The sequence below is a fragment of the Zeus faber genome (assembly GCF_960531495.2).
Source record: "Zeus faber genome assembly, chromosome: 6".
Classification (NCBI taxonomy): domain Eukaryota; kingdom Metazoa; phylum Chordata; class Actinopteri; order Zeiformes; family Zeidae; genus Zeus; species Zeus faber.
Window position 1 is genome coordinate 26,455,990 of NC_137201.1, and position 27,435 is coordinate 26,483,424.

The following is a 27,435-nucleotide window of genomic DNA, read 5'->3' on the forward strand; positions in this document are numbered from 1 at the left end:
GAAACGCCATCTACGACTTGTAATGAGGACGTATTTAGGAATGGACGATCGAACAAGATTTGAAGGGAATCCACGACAGAAAGGTGCCATTACTGAGCGTCAGTCAGCCGATACCGAGCAGGGGGTCTGTCTGCACCACAGCTACGAGGAGACGAGAGGAGAACCCTCGACTTCCATCATAATAACCTTCTATTTTCTTACTTGACACTCAATTAGGCAAGGCTTGATTAACGTTTTGCATTTCAAAAACAGTCGGTATCCAATTATAAAGACCTCCTCGGCTGCTGCAGCGGCAAAGAACCTGGGGCGCCAATGGACGGCCACAAAAAAGGAACAAACCGTCTGAAAAGAACCATAATAATTTGGTTCCACCCCCACTTAAGGTCAGGGTGTGGATTCCTTCCCACATAATTGTGAGGCTTCCCCTTTGCTAAAGATTTAAGCTTTTATTGTGACCTTCACAGCCTTCACGGAAAATGAGATGGGGATTTCTGAGGACGCCCTTTGCGGGTAATGACACCCCCAGAAGATTGAACCTCAGCAGAAGAAGGAATCAGGCCCCTAGGGTGTATAAATGGTAAATAGGCACAACGATCCCACAACGCCTTGCTCTTTTGATCTTCCACCTTATAAAATGGAAAGTGGCGGCAATGAATTCAGTGCGTTTCAGCGACATCCTTAATCCTGCTCATCTTTATCCCATTCCAATATATACAGGTACAGGCCAAATAGGACGCAGTTGGAATTAATTCCACAGGATTGCCTTATTTAAATGTATTTATTCATTAATCAATTTTAATATACAAAGGCCAAACATTAGGGAAACTCTTTAGAAACATGAAAAAAAAAAAAAATTTAAAACGACTTGAAAACAGCAAGAATTATTTTTCCAAATAGCATAAAAAACACATTGTTATTTGTTTCATCGTGGAAAACCTTAACAGGAGAGAAAAAAAAAATCCACTGTACTTGAATGCGGATGGACAAGAAAAAAAATGAAATCTTGGTCACCAATAAACCGAAATTTGTTACCTGCAACTGTAATACCAGTCAACACAACGCATGCAGACCTAGGGAACATCGCCTACTTCTCTAGCAACGACCTGCAACAATAATAAATATTGTACAGTGTTTGACACAAGCCTCCCCCAAACAGCGGCACATGACTCCGCTGCTATACATTTCTTTTTTCACGTTTTCAGCAACCTTTTGATGAATTTATGTTCATTTACGTTTGTTTATTTATTTTATCAAAATAAGTACAGTGTAATATTGCATGGACTCATAATAATTTTTTTTTTTAATAAATCTTGGAGTAGAAAGGCTTATAATATTGTGACTTGGGAGATAGCATCAGATTATGTGTCAGGTCGCATGTCCAGCACAACCATAAAAATCTATTTTAATGCGGCTCCCCTTTGGTCTTATCAGTGGGGCCACAGCTTTAAAACGGCTGCATAATTGTGGAATCTGCGTGTAAGAAATGGATGGCACCGGCCGCGTCTGCTGGGAGCATTTGTTACATCAATTAATTTAAACAAATCAAGGTAAAAAAAAAAAAATACAATATATATGTACAGTATATCCTAATACTAGACTGAGGAGTGGGATTAGCCCAAGCTGCCGAGGCTCTGATAACCTGGGCCGCAGCTAAGCTGTTCTCTGCAGAAACTTGAGCAAAGAGAAACTATTATTTTTTTCACCCTTAAACCCCTCACTTCAAATAGCAAACATATTAAATACTTTTCAACAAAATACTTTATTTTGGTTTCATAGTATTGAAAAAAAAAAGAAAACATCAAATTCAGAAAGTGCTCTTAAATAAGGTAAAAGTGGATGGTCCAATGTGAAAGCACAGCCAAGCGAGTACCTCATGAGACGTGTTCTACCTGCAGCGTTTCACTGGTCGCTCAACCTCATGTTCCTGCATCTCAGCTCCAGTGCAGCCTGCAGCTGCTACGTACAAGACGCGTTGAATTCTCTTTTGATGCGATGACTGCTGCGGTAGGATACGTCTACGGGTCAAGTTGTCGAATAGAGGACACTACGATGACCGCCGTCAAGCTCTTAATAACAACCTCAAAATAACACAACACATTGCCCATCGCCTCGAGGTGGTGAGCAGCTCCCCAACGACCGGCGACGCCTCTACTCAATGTTTTTTTGGAGAATGTCGGGAAACATAACTCGACGACTTCTGCTTTTACTGTAAGATGAGAACCACTAACACCACTTTTTACATTCTACCCAATTGCATTTTGCGTTCATCTCTAGCAGCCAATCACATATCTACTATAATAATGTAATACAACCGTAGATTACAAAAAAAGCAAATGTACAAAACACAAGTCTTTAGACAAGGAAGGAAACTATTTTGAATACTCTTTCTGGCATTAACACTGGTTAATCTTATTTGGATGGAAAAATCAAAAGCGTATTTGAGCTTGAGTGACAATAGAGTGGTTTAAAGATGGCTTTCTAAACTGCTTTGCTTATTTTATTTGGGGGAAATTAAGGGCAGCACATTTTTGGTGGTTAGCTGTTTTGCTGTTTTAAAAGAATGGGCAGAATTATCTTATTGTCCCGTCAGCATGTTTGGCAAATTATATATAAACAAATAAACCCTGTGTTGTTAAGCCTAAGGCTCACTTTGCTCCATAAATGACTGCGATGGCCATTAGCAAATTGCAAAAGTTGACTGTGTCCATAAATCATTGTGTGTGTTCTAGTCAGCCCATCTGCTGACATCCCATGAACAGATTGGAAGATAGAGGCATGGAACCAATACAGATGTCTACGCGAGAAAAGATAACAAAGAAGAACTTATAACAAAACCCCTTGTTTAACAAATGGGGGAGGGTTAAGGCTCCCAATTGTCACAAAAATATGACAACAATTTTTGTGAATTTGGGTACTTTACTTAGGAGAAAAAACAATTGCAGACTTGACTATCATTGACAGAAACAATATATATGCATATATTATTTATTTATTATAATTTATTATATTTTTGTATCTTTATATAAGGTGACAGTGGAGTACAATGGTGACATAATGGTCTATTTTAAACATTTTAAGCCTATTTAAAGATTCTCAATGAGACGTATCTAAGGTTAGCCTCGAGTACTAGGAATACTATAACACATACAGCAATGCTGAAAGCAATTTCGATTTTTTTTTTTTAATGTCTGCCATTTTTCAGTATAAACTTTTGTTCTTCACTTTTCCTTAATCGACCTCGCGAACAACTTATCAGCCATCTAAACATGGACGCAGAGCATTTTGTTTTTACCCAAGTATTCTACCAACGCATCAATAAACCTTTTTGGTTAATCTTTCCCTAGATAAAAAAACAAACCCACCAAAATCCAAACCCGACATGCACCGGCCGCAGGTCTTGGGTGGTCAGTGTTACGGGGTGGATATGATCCAGGTTCAGGGACCAGGTAGCACCAACTCACACAGTAGTCTATAACACCTGACCTGGTAGCAGGGTTCACCACGTCTAAATGAATGCTTAGGTGGGATAAACATCGACCCTAGCTCTGTAGAACAACAACGACGACGAGGAGAAAAATAGGCTGCATGCTTTGTACCCTCATCCTTTGATGAGATCAGGGATCATGGATTGCTGGACTGATGTAGAAACCACTATACAGTTCACTCTCCCCCCAAAACAAATTGATCATTAATGTGTAAAATAAATGTAAAACTGTGTGGCATCAACACAAACCAGGGCCCTTGTGAGAGGTTACCTCTCCCACCCCGTTTACCTGCCGGGCTACAGGATGGCTGTACGAATCTGGTGTTTGCTGCCCCCTAAGGCTGAGAGCAAGGCAGTGCAGGTGCTGCACAGGGGGCGGAGGTGGGGAGGGGTGAAGGGGAGAGGTGGATGGGGAGAAGGAGGTAGAGGAGTGTGGGGGTTCTGAGCGTGGAGCTACTCATTGCAGCCCAGCAGCTCCATTCGGAGGGTGATGCGCTCGTGCCACGCCCAAGGGAGGACGCGGACAAAGCGGGCGTAGAAGGGCGGGTTGAACATGTTGTTTTTATGGACGTTGTTGTCACTGTTGCCCTGAAAGATCTGGACAGAGAACGGGAGCCAATCAGCGGACAGAACATGTAAGTTCAGCTGGAGAAATACATTTAATCTAATTCAATCTCAATGAATTCCCGAAATGCATATTGACGTCCACATAACATAAAAACCGTGTCTTAAGGAAAACATTACAAACATTACAAGTCAGATTAGAGTCAGATCTGTTCCGCATATAAAACAACGGCTTAAAATGAAGTTATTATCAACCTAATTAGTACCAGGACAAACTGCATGTCAGTTTGGGGAATTATGCGGCAAAACAGAATTGCAGAATCATTTGTTCAGGGCCCAACGATTATGACACAACTGAAAGGCAAGCTCGTATACTTTAGATGTGGGAACAAGCTGTTTTTCCCACACTGTACTGAGATTCATCACAGACATTCGAGTGGCAATTAAAGTATCAGCATTTGGAACTTCTGAGACGCACAGGGATGTTTTTTTTTTTTTGTTTTTTTTTTCAATAAATCATCCAACATCCTGGACAGGATTCCAGACATGAACAAACCTTGTCTGTCCCGGTGGTCTGGTCCTTGAGGACGGTCCAGGACTGGCCGTCGTCGCTGTGGGCTACTTTGAAGGCGGTGACAAACTGCACGCAGCCAAAGTCCTTGGCCCCCTGGGTGATGATTCCTGTGATCCTCTTGGGAGACTGCAGGTCCACCTGACGACATGGAGGAGTGTTCACATCCCAAGCAGATGGTGAGTTCCCTCACATTACCACGAGATGGTGCAGTGGATTGCTGCCAAGGCGTATTGATGCACAGCCAGGTGCTGTTCTTCTGTTAGTAATTATAGATTGAGCGGCTTTATTTTACTATGTATCGGCTTGTTCTTAAAAGTGATTCATCTGTGAAGTTCAATTTCTTGTTTGTGCAGGGAGCTTCTCAAAATATTATTGATAATCTTATAATCCAAGTATGGCGAGGTCATTTCGTCATTATTACATGATTAAGTGATTGTAAGTAAACTAAGCCCTGATAATAGTACATTTATATTTTACATGCCCCAAGAAAATACTCAGTTCTGATTGGCTGCAAGTGCGTCAATGATTATTCCAGTGTTACTACCCTACTAACTACCCTAAAAACACCCACTTCCCTCCGCCTCTCGCTCTCTACCTGCAGCCACTCTGAGCGGTTGTTGGTCGCTGGGGTCCAGGCGTTGGTCTTGCCCTGCTTGTCCAGCCGGGCGTAGTGCGGGAGCCATGTGAACGCCTCGATGCCCCAGGTGCGGAAGGTGCTGGACGCTGTGATCTGGCGGTCCGACACCAGTCTGGACTTCATCCCCAGCGGCTCTGAACAACCTGTCGTGTTTGAATACACTACGGAGGTGAGACCAAGCGGAGAGACGGACGGGGAGCAGACAGAGCAAAGGAAGGAAGGGAAGAAAGAGAAAGAGAAAGAGAAAGAGAAAGAGAGCCGCGGTCGGTCGGCCGATGATGTGACACAGCGCAGACCAAAACAAGGTGAAATGAAGAGCACCGCAGTAGGCGGGGAGGTGAAAAGGCCATGCAGACGGAAGAGCTGTAGAATAGCTGTTTATGCAATGCGGCATGTTTTAGTGTCCTCTGGAATGTTTGAGATAATTATCTTTACGACGCTGACAAGAAAGGTCATCAGATCAAAAAACAGAAATCGTTGAAAGACTCTTTTCCCTCCCCAGATAAAAACAGGACTCTTCCCCGAAATTCTTTCAGGAGATAGCGGTTCTTGAGCACAGACTCACAATTCCAGGCAGAGACAGACATAAAAAAAACAGCAAACAAAAAAACACCGTCCAAAGCCAAGAGAGTTAGAAACTTGACAAATTTTCACCCGAGCACAAAGCGGAAGGCATGCATGGCTGCAGAGGAACAGACACTATCTGATTACTGTCAGACAGACATTCAGACATGAGAACTTCCAGCGACGTAATGAGGCCAGTGAGTTGGCCGGAGCCGCACTGGCAGACGATAAAAGGAAAAGCATGATTATTAGATATTTGCTGTAGCCGAGAGGACTTGAAAGAACTAAACATTATCCTCGCCACTGGGACACAGATAATAACTATGACTAACACTCTATACTTCCCAAAAGATCTAATTCAAATGTGATGCAACCCTTCCAATATGTCCATTGAAAAATACATCCATATGGTCTCAATAATAGATCTTGAGGATGTTGAAGAAATTTGTAATGGGATTACGGAAGGAGTTTGGATAGGTATCCTGTGAAATATCTTGGTAGATTGTCTTGTTTCAATGTCCACACGGTATGGAAGCTTTAGAATTAGGATCATTTGCAGAGGGCAGGGTTCAAGCTGGGTGGCAAGATACCCGCAACCACCATCCAACTGGTGAATTTAGTCAGATGGTAAATAAGTAGAAGCTGCAACATGTAGGCTACTGCACTTGATCTCCTACCGATGACGCCTGCACACATGGAATTGGAGATATTTTGATCTCACCAAATGAAAATAGGGGAGCACGCTAGCTGACTTTCGCCGCTAAAACGTTTATTGAGATATAATGAATAATGAGCAGCTTGACTCGGTCACTGAAAACAGTCAGTGGCCAACACATCAACCTGGCTGCCTGTGTGTTGTGCATGGACGTGTGTGTGTGTGTATTTACCGTTGAGCTCGCAGCCCACCAGCTCTATGCGCAGGGTGCACGCTTTGCGGCAAATCACAGGGATGACGCGAAGATACTGTGCAATGATTGGGGGGTCGAAGAGGTTGGTCTTTGTGCTGTCATTGTCCACGTTTCCCACAAACACCTGAAAAAATGAGGGGACATTAATAAAGGGTGGGTTATCTTCAATACGGTTATTCTGACGGACAGACTTTATAACTCAATAGGTAATGTAGATGCATTGAATAAGAAGAGCTGGTTGTATTCTTATATCATGCGTGTTGTTTTTGTATTATCAAACACACACATGATGTCTTCGAGTGAACATCTTAATATGACTATTTGTGCACAAATCCTGTAAGGCTCATTTGTGGATGGAATGTCATTTAGGTGCGCCCTCTAGTGGCTCATTCCTATATTCTGGGTTTTACCTTTTCATTTACCATCAAGCCTGTTTCTGATCAACATCCATACAGTACAAGAACGAAGACATTGTGCATAGCATTTGCTAAAACCTGTTCAAAATATTTTTTTTACAAGCTGGAGGAGCCCGGACGCACCTTCATCTCAAACTTAGCTTAAATCTGTACATCAACATGCATTTTGGCTACCAATTTATTGGTTTCATTTCAACACCTTTGCAGTATATACTTTATACAGTAATAAAACATCTTGTACTTTGGTTCTTGATCATTTTCAGCCTATATTTTAATTTTGGTGCTGGGTTGTTCTCTCACATAGTCCTTCCTCTCCCCCGCAGGACTGTACATGGTGTACGTTCTGCCATCCAGGCTGGAAGCCACCTTGAAGGCTCTGATGAACTCTGCGGTTCCCATGCGACTGGCGCCCTGCGTCACGATGCCAGTGAACCTCATCTTCCTCTGCAAGTTGATCTTCAACCATGAAAGCAAAAGCCAGCATGAGTTCTCAATCCAAATAATGAAATTAAAATACTAGCATTCCACAAAATTAATAAAAATAGATTTTTTTTTTTTGTCTTTCAATTTTTTGGATTTGCCATTGGTTGTGTGTGGGGGGAAAAGCAGATGTTTGGTATCACAATAGTCGTAGCGTCTTCGGTCACCTGACACACGCAGAAGCAGATCTTGCGAATTTAACGAGACAATCACGTTATGCATTCTTGGATTGAGATCAACTGAAATGTTAAGAACCCACCAGCTTTTATCATTTCCTGGAACTCAGCTGTGACATGAAGCAAAGATAACACTTACATAAAGGATATTACATTTAATATTGCCTTCATATCCCCTGGACAATCATGGCAGTATTGGTGAACAAAGGATACATTTTCTAAGAAAGATAAAAAGATAAATAAAGTCACATTAGGAAAGTCAAAGTTGGTCTTCACATGATTAAAAAACGGCAGGTTGCATTACAGTTCGGCTAAGATTACAATAACTTAGTGAACATGGCTCCTGACGCTCACCCTCAACTACTAGACAGACAGATAGATGGATAGATGATAGATAGACAGACGATAGATCAACAGACAGACAGATAGATAGATAGATGGATAGATTGATAGATAATGCCCAACAACTTAAAAACTTTGAACATTCGTTTGGGAACCCTGAGTACTGGAGATAAGTTATGGTAAAATTTCATTTAGGAGGATTTAGATGTATATTTAATACAACACAGACAATTAATTCTATTATATAATTATAGAACCCAGAATCGCGATTGTGGCGCCGCCCCTTGCGGCCGCCTGCGCGAGCACCGCGTACGCACATTAGAGTATTTTTTGAGCTTATAGAGCTTGTGCGTAATCACCGGGTGTCATGACATCTCACTGCATATATGTACGACCGTATTTGTATGTATGTGACAAATAATCTCTTGAACTTGATCATCGCTAATACCTATCATAGATTAATATAATATGGTTAATATAATAGAGTTGGGAACCCAAAACGGAACGAACCGAAATATATAGTACTGTTATGTGTACTGGTAATGCACGGTCCTGAGACCACATGATATTGCACTCGTAAGTGCTAACCTCGATCCAGGGGTTCCTGTCGTAGGTGGCGGCGGTCCAGGCGTTGACCAGGCCTTTCCTGTTAAGGCGAGCCAGCTCTGGACCCCAGCGCTGCAGGCCCAGCAGGCCATAGTGGATGGACGAGGCAGAGATCTGGGACTCGGCGATGCCACCTCCCTCCATGCCAAGCAGAGAAACGCAGCCTGGGGAGGAGAGGAGGGCCGTGAGGATCCCTCTATTCAACTATTCACAGTCCAGTTGATGTAGGTTAATGGATGTAAATAAGGTGAATTTAAGGGTGGACATATACATATCCTCGTCTTGGATATCAGTGTAATACCAGGCTAAAATAGAGTGTTAATTTCCTCTGGTACAAAAACATGATATTGAACGCAACATCAAACAGAAGAGACAACTTTTTTTTCCTCCAGGGGAGCATGCTAGATGTCTTAAATGGAGGGAAATTGGATTAAAGGTCAATCACTGCAAACTAAAGGTGTAAGTATATACTGTTGAGTAAAGGTCATGGATTGGACTAGTACTATACAATACAATTCTTCAAGTTCAGGATTCAGAATATGAAAAATAACAGTGAATACACCAACAACAATATATGTAAAGGTCAAAAGGGACACAGTCGATAGTTGACTTCTTTGAAATGATGCTTTAAATATAAATCTAATGTTGCACTAAACTATATATTAGCAACAATTAACAACAATATTCTATAATAAACTCCACAAACAGAGACAGGTTTTCCTCCAAATCGGTCCTACTACACTGCAGGCCACAGCCCAAGGTTATTTAATCGATCTGAAACCGTAAGTTTTAAACTATGAATAACTGTATAAATATCTTAAGAGGAGAGTGGTTTTCCTTTTATCTCTAATTGAATAACGTATTGATTTCTCATCAGAGCAGGCGCTCTCTAAAAGCTGCCCATCAATCAGTTTAATAACCTGGCAAGTTGGCTCAACTCCCAATCACATTAACCTCAATGTCTTTCTTCGGTCATGTGCATCCTTAGTGCATCTCTACACCCTGGAATAACATCCCATTTCATATGGATCCAGAATATTAGAGTAATTTAAGTTGTGTGTGTGTGTGTGTGTGTGTGTGTGTGTGTGTGTGTGTGTGTGTGTGTGTGTGTGTGTGTGTGTGTGTGTGTGTGTGTGTATAACGGGTAGATGCACCTGCTTACATTTTCCAGAGTTCATTCGTGGAAGGAAGGGACTTTCATGAGAATAGAAATCAAATAATAAAACGGCAAAACATTTTCAAGAAAACAACAAAAACATTTACAACACCTCACACATTACTCAGCCCCTCCACCCTCCCCTGCGCAGACACACTTACGGAGTTGGCAGTGTTTGCCCACGTAGGGAGACGGGCACCTACAGACAAAGTCTCCCTCCAGGTCTCTGCAGGAACCACCATTTTGACAAGGCTGGCCCGCGCAGTCATTCACATCTACAGAGAAACACAACGATCACTCTCAGTCAGGAGTCACCCATTGTTCACCAGAAAGCCGAAGATCTGTGACTCAGAGGCACGTCATGCTTTTGCAATGGTTAAGTTGTTAATGCCAGCCATGCATCCAATCTGGGGCAGCATTAGCCAGACGGTTAGAGGGGCTTGTTGCTTCTGAAAATTTGGAAAACTGTAGAGGAAAGAGAGAGTGAGTGTTGCAAGTCCTTTCTCTGAGCAAGACGTGGCTCGTAAAGCCTTCTGTAGTTCCTTCCATTTCCTCTAGATGGCAATAGCAACTAGATACCAACTTGATCCATTTAGCTTCATGTCTGGTCGGGACAGAAGAGGCAGCGGCAGATAAACCAAAACACTCTTAATTCCTCGCCCACGGTGACTGTTAGTGTGACTAATCTGCCTTTGAACATGTCCTATATTCCTTGTTCACCGTGGAAATTAGAAACTCAACACAAATTTAGCCACAGCTGCACATTTCGCGCAAACACATATTACTCATTGCTCACAGCACACCAGCCTGCAATTACCCATGTTTTGATCTGTCTAAGAGGCCGATGGAAAGACAAAAGAGCGTACATACAGACACACACGCAGGGCAGTTTCTTTCAGGCAAACTAAAAATTTTAGTTTAGATGAAAAATTTTAGCCCATGTAGGAATTTTTGATGAAAAATGTCATCATCAAATAGTAGTGATGGTTCATTCTTGGGATGTCACTTGAACTCCACAAGATGAAAAATGTCATCGTCATCATCATCATCATGCCTCTTATTCAGACTATTTAATAGTCTGAATAAGAGGCATGATGATGATGATGGCAATGACATAGAGTCTGAATAAGAGGCATGATGATGATGACAATGACATTTTTCTTCTTGTGGAGTTTAAGTGACATCCCAAGAATGAACCATCACTACTATTTTAAGCAACACAGAAACTGAACAAAAATATGCCGTCTATGGACCAACATACACAGAACGTACAAACGCTCATACGTACACAGTACACAGAATTTATATAGTTCGCCATTGTGAAAAGTATAGATGTAAAAAAACAAAACAAGATGCATCATTCTTAAGAATAATTGCCATTTTTTAAATTCAACGTAATTAGGAACATCATCGGAAAAGTTGTAGATTCTTGTGTTCTCCTTTCTGGCATATGGACTGAAGTCACTCACAGACAACACTCCCAACAACCCAGAGACCTACATTAGTAAATGCAGACAGGTGGACAGACAGACAGACACCCTGGTCAGAAGCAAGTTCAGTGTGTCAGCTGGGGCTCGTGGCACTTTAAGAGGATTGAACGCTGGAAGGAGCAGTCAGGTCAGGTGCCAACCGCAAGGAGAACTAATCCATTTTGAAGAAAACCGGAGTAGGTGGAGCAGGGAATACCCTTAGGACGATAAGTCATCGGTAGGAGTTGTACAGTATATACTGTATGTTGGTGGCATAAAAGGCCACTGGGTGCAGCACTGTATAAGTTGCATAGAGCTGTCACAATGATTACATAATCAGTTGTGTAATTGCAATTATTGTCCAGATCGCAATCATTTTGTAAAGTCATGAGATTCCACAATCATACATTTACGTCCAAATTTAAGGGAAATTTTAAACCCATGTTAAATTATGTGACGAAATTAAAATAATGGGACTTAGCTGTTTTCTTCCAGATGAGTTAAGGAGAATTAACTGTGTGCACATTTTTTATGTTCCAATGATCAATGCATATAAAAGGCTCTTCTGCAATAGGAAGACATCCGTTTCTACTCTTTCTACACTATTATTATGGCAGAAAATGGACAAAAAAAAGACAATTAAGTTGTTAATTAGAATTGTTGTAAGACAATTGTAAACTACAACGCTGTGATTGCAGATAGACTTTAAGATTCATCTATTTAGTGCACACTAAAGAGTAATTATTCCATTGCCTGTGTGAAATGAGGCCTTAACATAACTGAATCAGCTGAACGGAGGCTACAACTCAATTTCCACTTCTATCAATATGGGGCACTGTCTCAGCATGAAGCGCAAATAAAAAGCCAATACAGACCTCACCAGGCTTGTTTGAAAACTGGGCCCTGATCAATACAAAGCCAGGGTCAGTTGCCGCGGCAAGCGATAATTGTCACAACTGCCGGAGAGCTGCCGCTACCGAGAGAAGGCACACGCCTGGGCCTGCACAGCCAGAACCTGCTTTACCGGTGCGGCTGGGGTGACTTCCACAGTGACCTCATTCAGGAAACATCTGAGACGATTTGATCCTAAAGGTTGTCTCCACAAATACTGCAATCTATTTTTTTCCTCCCTGAGTTTGATCTATGGTACAATAAAAATAAATAATGTGTAAATATGTATATGAAAATATGTGTGGGTAGGCATGCAGGAAGGTATTACCTGATGTGATATCAGTGTGTAGAATTCCCTGTTTTTCCATGGCTTAATTACACCGGCACCAAACCGCATTTTATTGACAGAATGTCTAATTCAACTACACTTAGGGACCTACTGATTATAACTAAGAACCCACATTGTTAAAAGAACATAAGATGCCTCCGTGGTGTTAACAAGACGTCTGCCTATGCAGGATCAATGAATCCCTCGTCGATTTATCGCATGCTCTTCTCTTAAGACCAAAATAAGAATTGAGGAAGGGTTTTGCGAATGAGGCCCAATGTGTTTTACAATCTCAAACCCCAGGTGCACATGGCTTTAGCTCAGCAGGCAATCAAATCAGGCCTAACAGGCTGTTGGTTTTGTGAGTCTCTGAAAAAGCGCTGTGCCACTATGTTAATGTGGGAATTTGCCATACATGCACACCAGATTAATGTCGTGTAACTGAGGAGTTGGATTATATTAAAAAAAAAAAAAAATTGTTAAGCCGGGTGCAGGAATGTCTTTGCTGAACTTATTGCCCTTCTGCCCGGAAATGAATATATTTTTCCCATCTTGTATTCTTGTATTCCTTTTGCTTTGCCCAGGGCAGTTACTCATAGTATGTGTTTCCCCTTTACAGTTTGTTTGTCTCACTACCAACAGCAACGTCAAAGGAAGCTGTGATCTCGGAGCCTTCCACTTGTTGCCATGGTGCAACGACCAAAAGGGATGGGGACAAAACAAGACCGCAGCATTTATTAAAAATAAAATGTGGAAAGAGAATTGGATATTTGTACTTAAGATGAAGGACCATTACTTGCTGAATAGTTTACCATTAAGATACATTGATGCAATGAAAGGAACAAAAATAAATATAAAAAAATGAAACAATGAAAAATCTCAATAGAATAGCGCAAGACAAAAAACAAGTACGTAAACACATATGAACCTCTACTCTGAGGTTAGAGTAATCCTGGTTGTAATTAGTTGCATCCACTCCTGAAAAAGGAAGCTAAATTCAACTTTATCCAGAGGTGTAATTTACTGTGTGCACGTAAACTGGGAGCTGGCTACGCCAGGAGCTCCTAGAATAGTGCTGACACAAAATCCAGAGCTCCAAGTCAATCTGCCACATGTGTGCGGAGATCTGAGATGGAACAGCTGATGTCATGAAATATATTCTCGGAACATGCAACTTTTGGGGCTGCTCAGCGGTAGTATGTAGATTAAGGTCTTACTGTATTGGTCATGTGACCTATCCCCCCCCCCCCGCCCCCCCCAAAAAAACACTTCACTAAGAAATAAATAGTAATACCTCGTCTACGGTCCTTCCGTGACTACAGTAAACAGCTGAGAATTCACATTATCAATAGAGGTGAATTAACGAAAAAGGAACAAACATTTTCTTTTGGATTTCTTCATTTACTTGCAACAACACTCACTGGATTAAAAGGTATATCAAAAATCACAGTAAAATATTAAATGCTAAACTAAAAATAATTGTGGCAGAGAAGTCCAGGTGGCAACTCCTACTGGAGATATTGACTTCAAAGCCCCCTTGCACGTCGTGGATGTGGTTTGCTGGCGCTCACGTTGTTTGAGATGGTGTCATTTTAATACCGTGAGTTTAGAGGCTCTAATGAGCTTTGTTTAAACTGAGTAACCAAGGTAAGAATCTCAGCTTTGGAGTCAGATGACAGAATGAGCACTGACGTCACAGTCTCTCACACACACACACACAACCCTCCCTAGGGGGGCACAGAGCCTAGTCTGCCCACAGCACCACATCCTGGGAGGAGTTCGGGAAAAAATACAAGAGAGACTCGCTCGCTCGCGCACGCACACGCTAACATCCCCTGGTATCAGAACAAGTACACAGAAAACAGTCTTTCTTGTCTAACTCCCTTTTCCAGCCATCTGCTTTGGCCCTGACCAAAGGAAGTCAACTGTTATGAACAACTCTGCCCCTTTCTCTGTCTCTCCATTGTTAAGTCTCCCTCTCTCCTCCTCTCTCTCCCTCTCTCTCTCCCTCCCTCCCTCTCCCTCTCTCTCTCTCCCTCTCATTTCAGGACCACTTAACGTGGCAGTTAAATGGTCTTGTAGGAGTGCTGCAGTCAGACCTGAGGAGCGACTGTGACATTGTCAGGAGGGCAGATTTAATTCACTGTTCCGCCTCAAACCCCTCGGTTCCGCCCGGCAACAGCAGTGGAGCTTACGTCACGGGCGCTATGTGTGGACCGCCAATTTCTGTTGGCTCGGCTGGCACAAGCCGTATGCATGTACTGTATGTGCGTGTGTGAGAAATTATATAGAGAAAGAGAGTGCATGTGCGGTCTGTGTGTGCATCCCGGGATTTATGAACTCAATAAATGAGTGTGTGGGTGAGCACATTAGTGTTAACCGGCAAAAGGTGCACTACGCCTCCAGGGTGGAGGCGCAAATGCAGGTTTCTCTCTGCCAATGTCCCAGGTCTGTCTCTCTGTCAATGAACCCACATTGACCACAAGACCCGCCCACATGACGTCTCAGTCCAACACACACACAGAATATAACCCTAACCACACACACAGAATATAACCACACACACACACACACACACACACACACACACACACACACACACACACACACACACACACACACACACACACACACACACACACACACACACACACACACACACACACACACACACACACAAATTGGAGAGTAATTGAGGCTGTCACAACAGGAGTTGTAAATGAGGGGAATCACTATACAACAGCAGCACTGAAGAGGAGTTTGTCATCCAACACGCTTAGATGAATTCTCATCGTCCGCCTAAGGAGAATCAGCTCATTAATTAGGAGCAAGTTCAGTGGAGAAGGTCCTTGCTCTGGCTGGTACTGTAGGCTCCCTGGGTCTGCCAACAGCCGTGTGCATCGCTATGACGCATGGATTGTTAGCAGTTATGATTTACGACACACCGGGAGAAAGCCTGGCTGTCAATGTGGTGGACCTAATGAGAGCTTTTAGAGTTGAAATATGGGCTGCAGCTCATGTAGTTATAAAAGACAGTAAGCGTTACAACATAACTGGCTGCGAAAGAGTACATTTGGTCCAATCAGGGTTAAGTTGAGGAATGCGTCTCCTAAGAGATGCCTTTTATATTAGGATTTTGATATCTAAGTGGTTAAACTGATAGGACTGGGTGGTTTACGTTATCTCATTGGCCATTGCCCAGCGTTTGGCCTTGACTCAATAAAAAGGGAGGAATAACGCTGACCTCAGCAGAGTGTGTGTGTGCATGTGTGTGTTGGTTACATTCCTCTGCCCCTGCATGCAGCCAAGAGAGCAGGGAGCACCTGGATCCAAGATGGGAAAAGTATCTACAGTACACACACACACACACACTCTGATCAACCATTACCTTTTTTCACACTCAGGTCTGATCCATTGACACCTAAGGGTAAAAACATAAGATTAAAACACAAATCACACTTCATTTCTAAAAAAAAAACAAAAAAAAAAAAACGTGATCCACCCCGTTCAATGAGCTTCTTTGTGTTCACTTGGCAACTATTGGTTTCGCTGCCTTCCCCTGAACACACAGGAGCCATCTGCCTGTGTGTGCAGGACTCGGGCCATTTGGAGGAGGACAGCACATGTCCACGTGTTTCCAACGTCTCTCAGACAGAACCGTGGGGGGTCAGCCTGGATACAAATGTACAGTAGTGAAGCTCTCGTAAGGACCGCAGCTGTCTCTACAGAGGCGGCTGCTTCGACCAACTACTGGGGAATCCAGCAGCAGCTGTCTCAACGTCAGTGAGTGGCAGGTAAGAGAATGGGCCTCCCCGTGGGCTGAAGAATTTGACTTTGGCATTTGGCATATGAGTATCATGTGTTTCAGAAGATATTATTAAGATTGTGTTTTATTGCATTTTTTTAATGCACATTTGTATGTTTTTTTGGGGGGGGGGGTTTAAGAGTTTCCACAAATATAAAAGATAGAAAGTTGAAGTTTAAGTTGGGATTACCAAAACATTGACATAACAACCGAAGCTGACGATGAACTTCTGACCCCAGAACCTAAATTAGCTGTCATGCCGTCCCCACCGGAAAACACAGATCGCTGAAGAGGAAAAGGAGGAACAGACAGCGGAGGCCTTACTGTTCTGGCAGTGAACCCCATCGAAGCCTGGCTGGCACCTGCAGATGTACTCGCTGAAGACGTCGCCCCTGCGGGAGTGCCCCGTCACATCGCAGATAGCATCGTTCTTGCAGGGGTTGGGCTTGCAGGGCCCTTCAGGAGGCAGAGGAGGAGTAAGGAGGAGAGGAGGGCAAGGAGGAGGCGGCAGAGAAGAACAGGGGGGGAGGACGTCAGTAAAGTTCAGCAGGAGGTCAGTCAGAAGTTCATTTTTATCTTTGTCATTGTCATTGTCATTTCAGGAAGTGAGATAAGGAAGGGAGCCTGCTTTGCTTTGTTGATACAGCATTTCTATGAATATACATTAAATATGAAAGTACTGCATATGAATATTTTCTGATTGGCATCTACATTTACAATACATTGGCTTCGGGGGTCATATCATAATTGCTGCCTTGATCTTAAAAACTTTGTGAGTTAACACCAAAAAAACATTTATTCACCTTTAGCACCCCCGCCTCAGAAAATGTGTCCCAAGTGTGAAAATATTAGATTTTGCTTATAAAAAATTGCCTAATAAATATGAACAGCTACAGCTACAGCGTTTTTTTTTTTTTTTTTTTTTTTTTAATGACCATGGTTTGATCGTGGATGCAACCCATTCCCATGCCAAAAAGAAAATGGGAACTTGAACTCTGTGTTACCGCTCTCTGTTTCGTTGCAGGTGTCTCCGGTGAAGCCATCGGGGCAGATGCAGATGAAGGGAACCCCCGCTCCCATCACACAGGTGGCCCCATTGCTGCACGTGTTCACTTTGCAGTAGTCTCCTGCAGAAACGTTCAGAGGAGAAGATACTGTGAGATGGAGCTTATTCAAGGGAGAAAGTTGGGCCGAGTCAAGCAATCTGACGTTTTCATCTTGCAAGAACCACACCAGAGATTCGTGGCTTGATGCCACATTGCATAAAAGTTAATTCCAAGACAAGTAAATTCATTTGTGTGTTGTTTTTGATTGAAAACACAAATAAAGATGATGGCCATTATCATGTTGATTAACTTTGGGATTTGGCTCTCTGGCACTCATTTATCAGAGCTGTATCAGTAAATAGAAACAGTCACCATTCCCCTTGTGCCCAAAGAGCTGACAGAGAGTCAGCTTCAGGCGGGGCGGTTGGGAGATGCTAGTGGAAGCATCCAGTATCTGTTTTGTGTGAGTCACAGAGTCATGGCTTACTCAGCTGTTCCAGAGTGGAGCTTCCAACATTCCTGCATTAGGTGCTTCCCTCCCTTGTTCAGCACAAATTTTAAGAAAACTCCCCGGCTACAGAAAATGTGATATGCAGAATAGATAGTGGTGAAATGAAACTCACAGTTACGGTAAGTTACAACCACACGACCAATTGTCACCACCACAATATCTAATAGGAAAGATTCTCACACAGGGTCAGTACAGCAGCTAGAATGACCCGGGCTGCCATTTTTCTTTCCAGACCTTTCTTTCTGGAGCCAAAAAAACAGGAAATACTGAACTGCAATTAAGGAATGTGACAAATCCAAAGAGAAATGCTGAGCGTTCAGAGAAGAAGTTTAAGATTTGTATCCTTTACTTTGGCAATGTACTTTGCACTGACCTGATTATAATATTACATATAGTATTTTGGAAGAAAACCCTTTAAAATGACGCCGTATGTTTTTGACACCAACAAATTACAGAGGCGGTGCTTGAACCTAACCTACTGAATGGGACTGAAGTGGGTAAAGGCCTTTCCCAAATCAACACTTGTGATTTGGATGACTGTCAAGGAAACTGAGGTTTTGGTTCCCAAGTGTCAAATACGCAGCTTATGCACTATAATGTGCGTCATAAAAACCAGGTCAGACTCCAGCTTTGAACCCATATATAGTATACACCAACTTCTAACGCACAAGTGGATTTGTAGGAGCACTGCAATATAAGGAATGTTTTCAGGAGAAAGAAGTGTGGAAAAAAGAAGGGCACTTGGTTTTGCAGAGGGTATAATTCTCAGAGGTTTTGCTCCCCTAAATCAGCCCCCCCCACAATGACACGGTTGGAAAAACATCACTCCATGGAGAGACCTCCAACTTCCTGTGTCTAGAACAACCCCCATATAAGACAATTGTCAAGGCGATAAATTGTTTTGAATTTAATAAGGGCTGAATAACATCCCGGCGTATAGGATTGAGGGAATGCTACACTATACGTGCTGCTGCTGAGGGAACAGGAAGGTTCAGATAAAAATGCACGTGTTTGTGTATCCAAGATCAATTTCACTAACATCCTGTGCATCTGCTTACTCGATGAATAGCATTGCTCAAGGATGTCCACCCTTATCAGCACTGTGTCCTGTATCATGGCCTTCGGTACGCTCTCAGTCCCAGGAGGAAGTTGGGCAACTCCTTCGCTGGCTCAAACCACACATCCTTATCAAAGTGTTGCTGTGTTTATCTGCAGACAAGAACTCAACCTTCCTCTTCACACAGACAGCTCCTTTTGGGAAACCATTTACGTGTCAAGGAACACGTGCACCCCGCTGAAAGAATGAATTACCTGTATGCAATGAGCAAACTTCCCTTTACATTTGATAGATCTGCCCACCTAACGTGTTTTTTTTCTCCAGCTAGCAACAAGAACATTTAATTAACTCACAGGCAGAAAGCTTGTTCTATTTGAGAAGCAAGCTTCACAGTCTGTCTTGCTAAACATATATGTTTTCAATAAGAAAATACAATTATTTGCATATTATCTGAAGTTCCAGTGGCATATCACCGTTTCTGGTTGTAACTAAAATGCTTTGAAGAATAAGACACTTCTCAAAGGGATACCATGAATTTGATGCTATTTTATAATGTCACTAGATTAAGTTTCACAGGCAGAGGATTAATGTCACAAAGACAGAAATGTAGTTGAAAAATGGTTTAAGTTTCAAAAGAAAATACAACATGGTTTTAACAGAGCTGATGGATCTTTGTGGTCATTACAGGTGAAACGGCAATGTTTCAAATTACTATTTATTATTAACAAATGGAACCAACAGAAGGAAAATGTCAACTTTATATGAATGATACTAACGTTTGCACTTTCATTTCAGAGGGAGACTGTGGCTATTGTCATAACTGTAAATAACAAAGCCCTTGCATGTCCTTGCATGCCATCGACAGCTCGAAGGCAGAGCAAACGAGGTGAGTTATTAATAGTGTTAAATGTTGAAAGGCTTGAGCAATTTTCTTTTTTATTGATAACAGAATTGATTAAATAGATAGTCTAATTAAATTTTCTGTTGAAATTAGAAGGCCTCTAAAATAGGGTCATAAGTAATTCTTTCAGTCAGAATTAAACATTTGCCAAGGTCTCTGAGGCTTAAAAGGTTTTGGGGATTTCTCTTTATTAAATGTTATATTACTGCTTTTTCTATGCCAATTAAGGACTTAGGGTCAATATTGATGTCTGGTTCTTGATAACTGGGGATTTAATAAAACCTTTTATTAAGTTTATAGGGCAATGAATAGCCAACAAACAGCCTGATCCACAGCGATATGGATTTAACTAAGTGGAGCTATGTCTGGCTTGGCAAGTAATTCACACAAGGTATTGTGATTTTCTCACTCGTTATGAGTCATGGCCCATGCCTTTCAGAATAATTCCTGGGCCCAAGAATGGGGTCCAAATACCAGACAGCCTGCGAGAATCACCACCACATGATGACTCACTACCCAATCTTGGTCTGCTGTGTTTTCGCTAAACAAAGGCTGAATCCAAACATTGTACCCCATCTAGAATTTTCGCATTGAATTGGAATGTAAGAAAATCCACCAATAGCCTCAAATGTACATAGTTACTGTATACATAGTCAGGCATCCTCTCTTCTTGTGTCCATAATAGTTCAGTCCTCCAGGCTTTCTCCTATCTGGGTTGCATTTCTGCGGGTCTTGAAAATCGAGTAAACTAAGATAACTGCAGTCCTCAGAGTGATGGGGGAGCTGCCGCAAATTAAGCTTAAGATCTGCTGGATGAGTCAACAGGCTGGCAAATCTTTTTAAGTGCATACAAAAGTCACCTCAACAAGTAGATCAAAATATGTTTAATACATGCATAAAAATTCAGAATTAATTGCATAAATGTGGGTAATAATGTGCAGGGGTTTTAGTGAACACATCACCAAAACTGGACATGCTCAAACATCTCTAGAGTAAAAGCTTCTCAATAAATAAAAACCCAATAAATGAACCTAAAACAAACAGTGTATTAACGTTCCTTCCTTAAAAAAAAAATTATGAAATAGAACATCAGGCCCTTTTACGGTCGACTATTCACCGTAAGAAATAATGACCACATCAATAAATATGCCTGTATTTTTTCAGGACGGGGCTGAGTTTGGCGTGAGACCATGTCAAACCATGTTAGGACAAGACCCATGACCAGACAGCAGAGAGCGGTTTCCTATAGAAGGTTCCAGGGATGGGGAGTCATTCCATATTAATCTGCTGCTGCTTCTGTGAGGATTAGCCAGCACTTTAGGTTAACAGACCCACGCTCAGATCAGATCCCGTGGGGGGGGGGGGGGGGTGGACTACAGAGCAGAAAGAAAAATAAATAAATAAATAAATTTGAACGTACACAGAGAGACAGCTCAAAAAGCAGCACAACCACACAACAAGCAAGTACCTTGTGAGCAGCTGTTTAGAGCTGTTTAGAGTTTTTGTGCAGAAAAAACAGCCTACCGTGCTCCTGGGGCGGGAGGAGGGGAGAGCGGGTCTGAGCTACTTCAGGACATGAGTAGAGCTGGGGGGGGTCGTGGTGAGGACGCTTGGCAGGCTGACAAAACTCGCCTCAAGATAAGCGGGCAGATTAGATGTGCAACAAAATTCTCTGTGGCGGCTGTAGCCTTTGAGAAAGGGGTTCAACGATAAAACATGGCCTTGGAAGAGCTGGACTAATGCACACGGTGCAGCCATGAGAAAGTCTTTTTTGTCTAAAAGACTCACGAATCAAGTAAAGCAGGGTAGAACAGACACAAGGGACATGTTGAGACAGTTTTAGAGGGCTTTGATGAAATTAACCTGATGTTCATGTTGACATGTCAAAAGCGCCACAACCTGAGACCAAATGGTTAAATAAATGCTAAATATGGATGTGTGGAAGAACAGACGCATGTGCATCAACATGTGCCTGTGGTTATGTCAGCTTATTAATGTGTGTGAGTCTGCATATGTATATCTGATGTGTACTGGAGCCTGCAAACATGTCTGCCTTAGTGCCTTCTGCTCCGTCAGGCTGACCATCCTGCCATGTGGAGTGTATAGCCTGGCGGGCTAACTGCCGTGGGAACTCAGTGTTCCAAAAAGCCCAGGAGGGGTCTGCGTCACTCACACTCACTCACACACACACACACACACACACACACACACACACACACACACACACACACAAAACGTAGTCCAACTCCTTGCACTCTACATTGTTGACGTTCCTGCTGCTGTTAGCGGAGAAACAACATAAAAGAATGTAGAAAGAACCTTTCTACTGTCCATTTTGAGCACCTTCCGTAGTAAATTCAGTGACCAACAGCATCACGAAGGAATGCAAGGATTGGGAAAGGGTAAAAGGACATGATGGTATGACTCAAAGCCAAGTAGGTGACTGTTCCCAGTACTAAGACAGACAGGAAACCAGGTGCAGGTGCGCTTCCTGTAAACTGCGAGTACTACTCTAGGAGACAGCCATCTGCTACACAAAAACAAAAAACAGAATTACGTCTAAAAATAAACTCACACATTGTCAACAAGACAACAAGGTATTCTCCTAAGGGAAGAGTGGCCAGGAAAAATAACTCTGCAGAATCAGCAGTCAAATAGCCTGCATTACTGTTAATTGAAAGGCTTGTCAAAAGATGGCCAGTATTGTGTGTACTGTATGCATGAAATATGTAATATGTACAGTGATATGCATCATGCACTGCCTTTCCACTCTCTATTCAACATCTGAATAAAAATTGAGATAAATTTACAGCCCAAATGCTACAAAGATGAATTCCTGTGCATTGATGCTATTATTGGACGAGAGGATTCTCCTTTGTGATCAAAGAGAGACTGCAAAAAAACTTTCAACATGACAGATTGGAAAGTGGGGCGACAGACATTAATAGAGGATCCTGAATTAGAAGTTATTCCATATTGTGATAAAACATTTATGAAGGAAGCCATTTAAAATTTATCATGTGTTAAAAAAAAAACAAAAAAAACCCTTTCCCCTCTGGGGGGAATTTGGCGGGAGAAGTAATCAAGTCATCATGGCTAAATGAGACCAGTCCCCTGAGGGAAGAACCCATACTGGCAGATGGTGGGAGATCTAACAGGTGAGAGGTCAAGCTGTTTCCAAAGGGTCATAAATCATGCAAACAAACAAACACAGTTGGATATAGACACCAAACATAAAGGCAGACACACACACACACACACACACACACACACACACACACACACACACACACACACACACACACACACACACACACACACACACACACACACACACACACACACACACACACACACACTTTGGCCTGCATCTGGCTATATTTAGCCCGGGTTTACTCTGCAGCCCAAAGTGGTCTTGTTGTTAGAAGAGACTACCTCAGCCCCGACGCAGAACAACAACTTGCACTTTTCTACCTTCAGCTGCTAACAGAAGAGTAATAAGCAAATTCATTGAGCCTAATCAGCCCAAACCAAAGCTTTTTTCCTTCCGTGTAAACTCTCTCTCATTAGTGAGTGGAAGTGGCCATTTATTTTCAACTCCATCTCGAGAGAAGTGACTCAACATTACGGTCAGCGGCTACAGCCACGCCTGTTATCCTGCTATTCAGTTCTGTGACCTTGAAGAAAAAACAAGCCATCGAGTATTCGTCCATTCCTCGTTTAACGAAACTTCTAGGGAGGAAACGACGGTAGGCAGGTCTGTTAATGTCCAGACCATATCATGTCCAACATGACAAAACAGCTGAATGAGGGTCTGAAGTATTGCACAATTATCAGTCGATCATAACAGTTGTTTTCTTGTGTTCCAGACAACAAGCCTCAACAAGAAAATGTCCCATTATTTATGGGGTGGCGTACAGTAATGCCTTCTCTCTGGTCTGGAAGGAAGAAAAAAAAGATCAAGAAAATAAAGGGACACATTCATGGCTTCGTGCTATTGTCCACCGCCCTACTTGCATTGGATGCACGCAGATGTAAACAAGAGCAGTTGCCCCGTGGCATTAATCCAACATGGTCAAGAATAATAACCTGCGTGTACGGGCTGCAGGGCTTATATTAAAAGAAAAAAAACACTTTGCGCTGAAATCACCCGGGGAGTGAGTCTTGGATTGAATACATACTGTACCAACAAGAAATGACCAACAGGAAGGGCCGCCGAAGTGTGTTTCTGGTTGAGAAAATCGACACAAATTGGGGAAAAAAAGGTTTGGAGACGAACAAGAAGTTCTGACATTGAGCATTAAAAACAAAACGGTCTAAAGAAATCTGCGATTTCGCACAGGGGACGAATAGAGCGCACGCACACACACACACACACACACACACACACACACACACACACACACACACACACACACACACACACACACACACACACACACACACACACACACACACACACACACACACACACCTAAGTGGCAGTGTGGTTGCTAGTACCGCTGTCTTGTATAATAACGCCAACATTCATATTTTGTACTCTCTCCCACTTTGTGAGTGAACCCCAAAGTTCACTCACTTTCGGGACCTGCGCCCGGCAAACATGCGTCGTACGTCCCGAAAGTGAAACGCAACTCTGCCCAACTGTTGTCGAGCGGCCGGCGGCGCGTCCGGGGACGCGACCGACGAAACGTAAACAACGGAGAGCAACTTACCGTGCGCGGTGGAAACGACGCCGGAAAACACGCAAGCGGCAAAAAGCGGCAGACGGAGTGAAAAGGGGGTCTGCGTCTTCATGCTTCCCGTTTCCACGCTGCTTTTTGGGGTTCTTGGGGGGTTCTTTTTGGGGGGGGGTGTGTGTGAGTGTGTGTGGGACAGTGTGGATCTGCGGACGAGGAGAAGGATTCCGCCGCCGCCGCCGCTTCTCCGGTTGTCGTGCGTTGGAAACGCGGCAGGCGGAGAGGCGGCAGCACGTGCGCCCCGGCGAGCAGCCAATCAGATCGAGCTTTATAATTGTGGCCCCGCCCCCCCCCCTCCTCCTCCTCCTCCTCCTCCCGGCCAGAGGAACGACTTCAAAGGCGAATTGTGGCGGCACCGCGAACGGCAGCGTGGGAGGCTGTCACCCGAAAGCCTTGTTGTCGGCAGCCAAAAGGACGTGGAACTATGTTATACATCCAACTATGTTTAAAAACACAGGTATTTCCCACACACGCACACCCACACACACCCACCCACACACACACACACAAACTATTTAGGTGGGCTTTTGTCAGTTGCCAGGTTAATAATATCAACAATCAAAAACTCCACCACCCCAAGAATATTTCTTCAGCGAGCCCGGTTCTTGGATCGCCCGGTGGAGATTCCCATGACGGCGCCGTGCATTGAATCCTCCTCTGAAATGCAGCTGGGGGGGGGGGGGGCAGCAGCTTGCTGTGCCGAGAGGTTGAGATGTGGGCGCCTCTCGAGCCGACGGCCGACGGCGGATCAGGTTTGATTTTCCCTTGTTGTCAAAGGGAGTGGGCGTCATCCTGAGAGCTGTCAGACTGGAAGGGAAAGCCATCCGCATTTCAGTCTTTCAGTCCGTGGGTAATCTCACGTGTCCATCTCGGACCGTCAGCTTACGCTGCATTGACAGAAAGAAAGGACAGACTTAATGCTGTGCATCCGCGAGATGGTGACATGGGAAAAAAAACGACATGAGGGCTTCGGATTATTATTATCATCATTCACTTACAATGCGGCCCACTCCAAACATGCAAACACCGCCATTGCCCTGATATGAAATCTATATTTCTTGAGTGGCAGCGGGACTTTTCCGTAACCTAGTAACAAGCCGAAAGCGATCGCAATGCCGCTTGACATGACCACAAGTAAGGTTTCCAGCACAACCGAGTCGCCAAGCAGGCGCGTCAGTCTCTGTTTTTCCACGCTCGGTTCGTTAGGCATCATGAAATAAAGTACGGGACAAAAACACGGGTTTTTATAGCTGTGCCAATCCTCGTGCGTGTAGATACACGCACGAGGATTGACACAGCGTCCTTATGAGGACGATCCTTCACACAAAGGCGGATCCCATCACCCTGGAGTGGTATCCAGCCTGCCCCCGGATGGGTAAGCAACCAGCCGAGCACAGGGTGATGATCCAGTATATAACAGGGGAGATTCTCCACGAAAGCGTTCCGTTCATGACATCAGGGTGTGTTATCCCCACATGAAATACTCTGCTTGTCCCTCCTTTATGCGTTTCGCACGAGCTCGGATTGATAAACGACGGCCGGCACGATTATCAACGTCCCCGTAGAGGATTTCCCTGTCACTGAACCGCCACACTCAAATTTAACCTCCTCACGGATGAAAGGCCGGCCCAAAGACGGTTTAGTACGACGCGGTGCGCGTGTGATGACAGACACCTCCCCGGGGTCACGAGGGCTCGCCGTCTTCAATAACCGCGAGAGCCGATCCGAGATCACGCGTCGGCGCCCCGCACCGCGGCTGATTTACCGCGCCGTAAACGTGGACCCCCAGACGGACGGCGCAGGCCTCCCGCCGTCTCTGCCGCGTCTACAGCTCGGTGATGGGGTCGAGACGGTCCCACCGACAGCCTCTGGCGTCGTCGTCGCCCCCCTCCCTTCTCGGAAACAAAAGCCTTTGCTCATGACCGACCAACATGTGGTTAATTATCACACAGTGACGGTTGGATGGCACTCTAACGAAACGTAAGACTTTTTGATGCTAATCCTCAGTGTAGAATAATCCTTAAGTCAGCCCTGTGAAGCGCAGGCGGGGGGGCAATCAAAGGACATGCACAGCAACCGAATGAAACCTCTTTCAAATGTGGTACGTTCTACGCCGTCGTAGTGGGAGGTTCGAAGTGTTCAGCTTTTCAAAGCTAATCCTTCCTCGGGCAAGTCACAGTGTACTCGCCTGCCGCTTCATATCTGTTGAAATACAATGTACAGCACTGTATATTAAGCACCCCAACCCCAACCCCTTTGACGGCCGTTTTACAAAATATCACTTCAGCCTTGACTTTGCGGTGAATTCTTTCGCCGCTTACTGCACGTCCCCCTCTGATGTGCTCTCGAAAAGGAGGAACGAGAAAGACGGATTCAGCGGGCCTCAGGCGGGAACGCGGTCAGCGGGACATTCACGCAATGTGTGTATGTTTAAAAGCTGCCTGTCATTTCGGCAAGAACGCAGGAGTGTGGGGGTTTTCTATAGCTGCCTGGAATGATTTGCAAATCAAGCACACAGTAACACGTGAAAACATTTTGAATATCTAATCCATGTTTGGGTGTGAATGTTGGATAGACTTCCGCGCTCACTAAGTCTCGATTTGCATTCAGGCGGCTTAAAGCATTAAATGCAATATGACAACCAAGTATGGGTGCAATATTTTGAAGGTTTTTGGGAGGCGTTGAACTTCCTAAACCCTTTATTGTTTGTTTTTTTTAATCGCCACGGGGGGGAATTAGTCCTCTGCATTTGACCAATAAAGTATTAAATCTGGAATCGAA

The 27,435-nt window shown here is 43.6% G+C and overlaps 1 protein-coding gene across 1 annotated transcript; it reads right to left on the bottom strand.

The window, feature by feature from the left end:
• Window positions 1-759: 759 nt before the first annotated feature.
• Window positions 760-24,764, bottom strand: LOC307231109 (lactadherin-like). Its single transcript, XM_080001678.1, has 11 exons — window positions 24,631-24,764; window positions 17,405-17,527; window positions 16,725-16,856; window positions 15,984-16,016; window positions 10,069-10,182; window positions 8,734-8,915; window positions 7,448-7,603; window positions 6,711-6,855; window positions 5,218-5,402; window positions 4,605-4,760; window positions 760-4,081 (listed from the first exon to the last, which is right to left on the bottom strand). Exons 1-11 carry the CDS (start codon window positions 24,710-24,712, stop codon window positions 3,938-3,940), a joined length of 1,452 nt encoding a protein of 483 aa, XP_079857804.1. The 5' UTR covers window positions 24,713-24,764; the 3' UTR covers window positions 760-3,937.
• Window positions 24,765-27,435: the final 2,671 nt, after the last annotated feature.

Coding starts and splice junctions, on each gene's coding strand:
- LOC307231109 (XM_080001678.1), bottom strand. CDS start 24,712: ATGAAGACGCAGACCCCCTTTTCACTCCGTCTGCCGCTTTTTGCCGCT. Junction 17,528..24,630: donor CGTCGTTTCCACCGCGCACG/GTAAGTTGCTCT, acceptor ACGTTTCTGCAG/GAGACTACTGCAAAGTGAAC. Junction 4,761..5,217: donor ACCGCTCAGAGTGGCTGCAG/GTAGAGAGCGAG, acceptor CCATGTCGTCAG/GTGGACCTGCAGTCTCCCAA.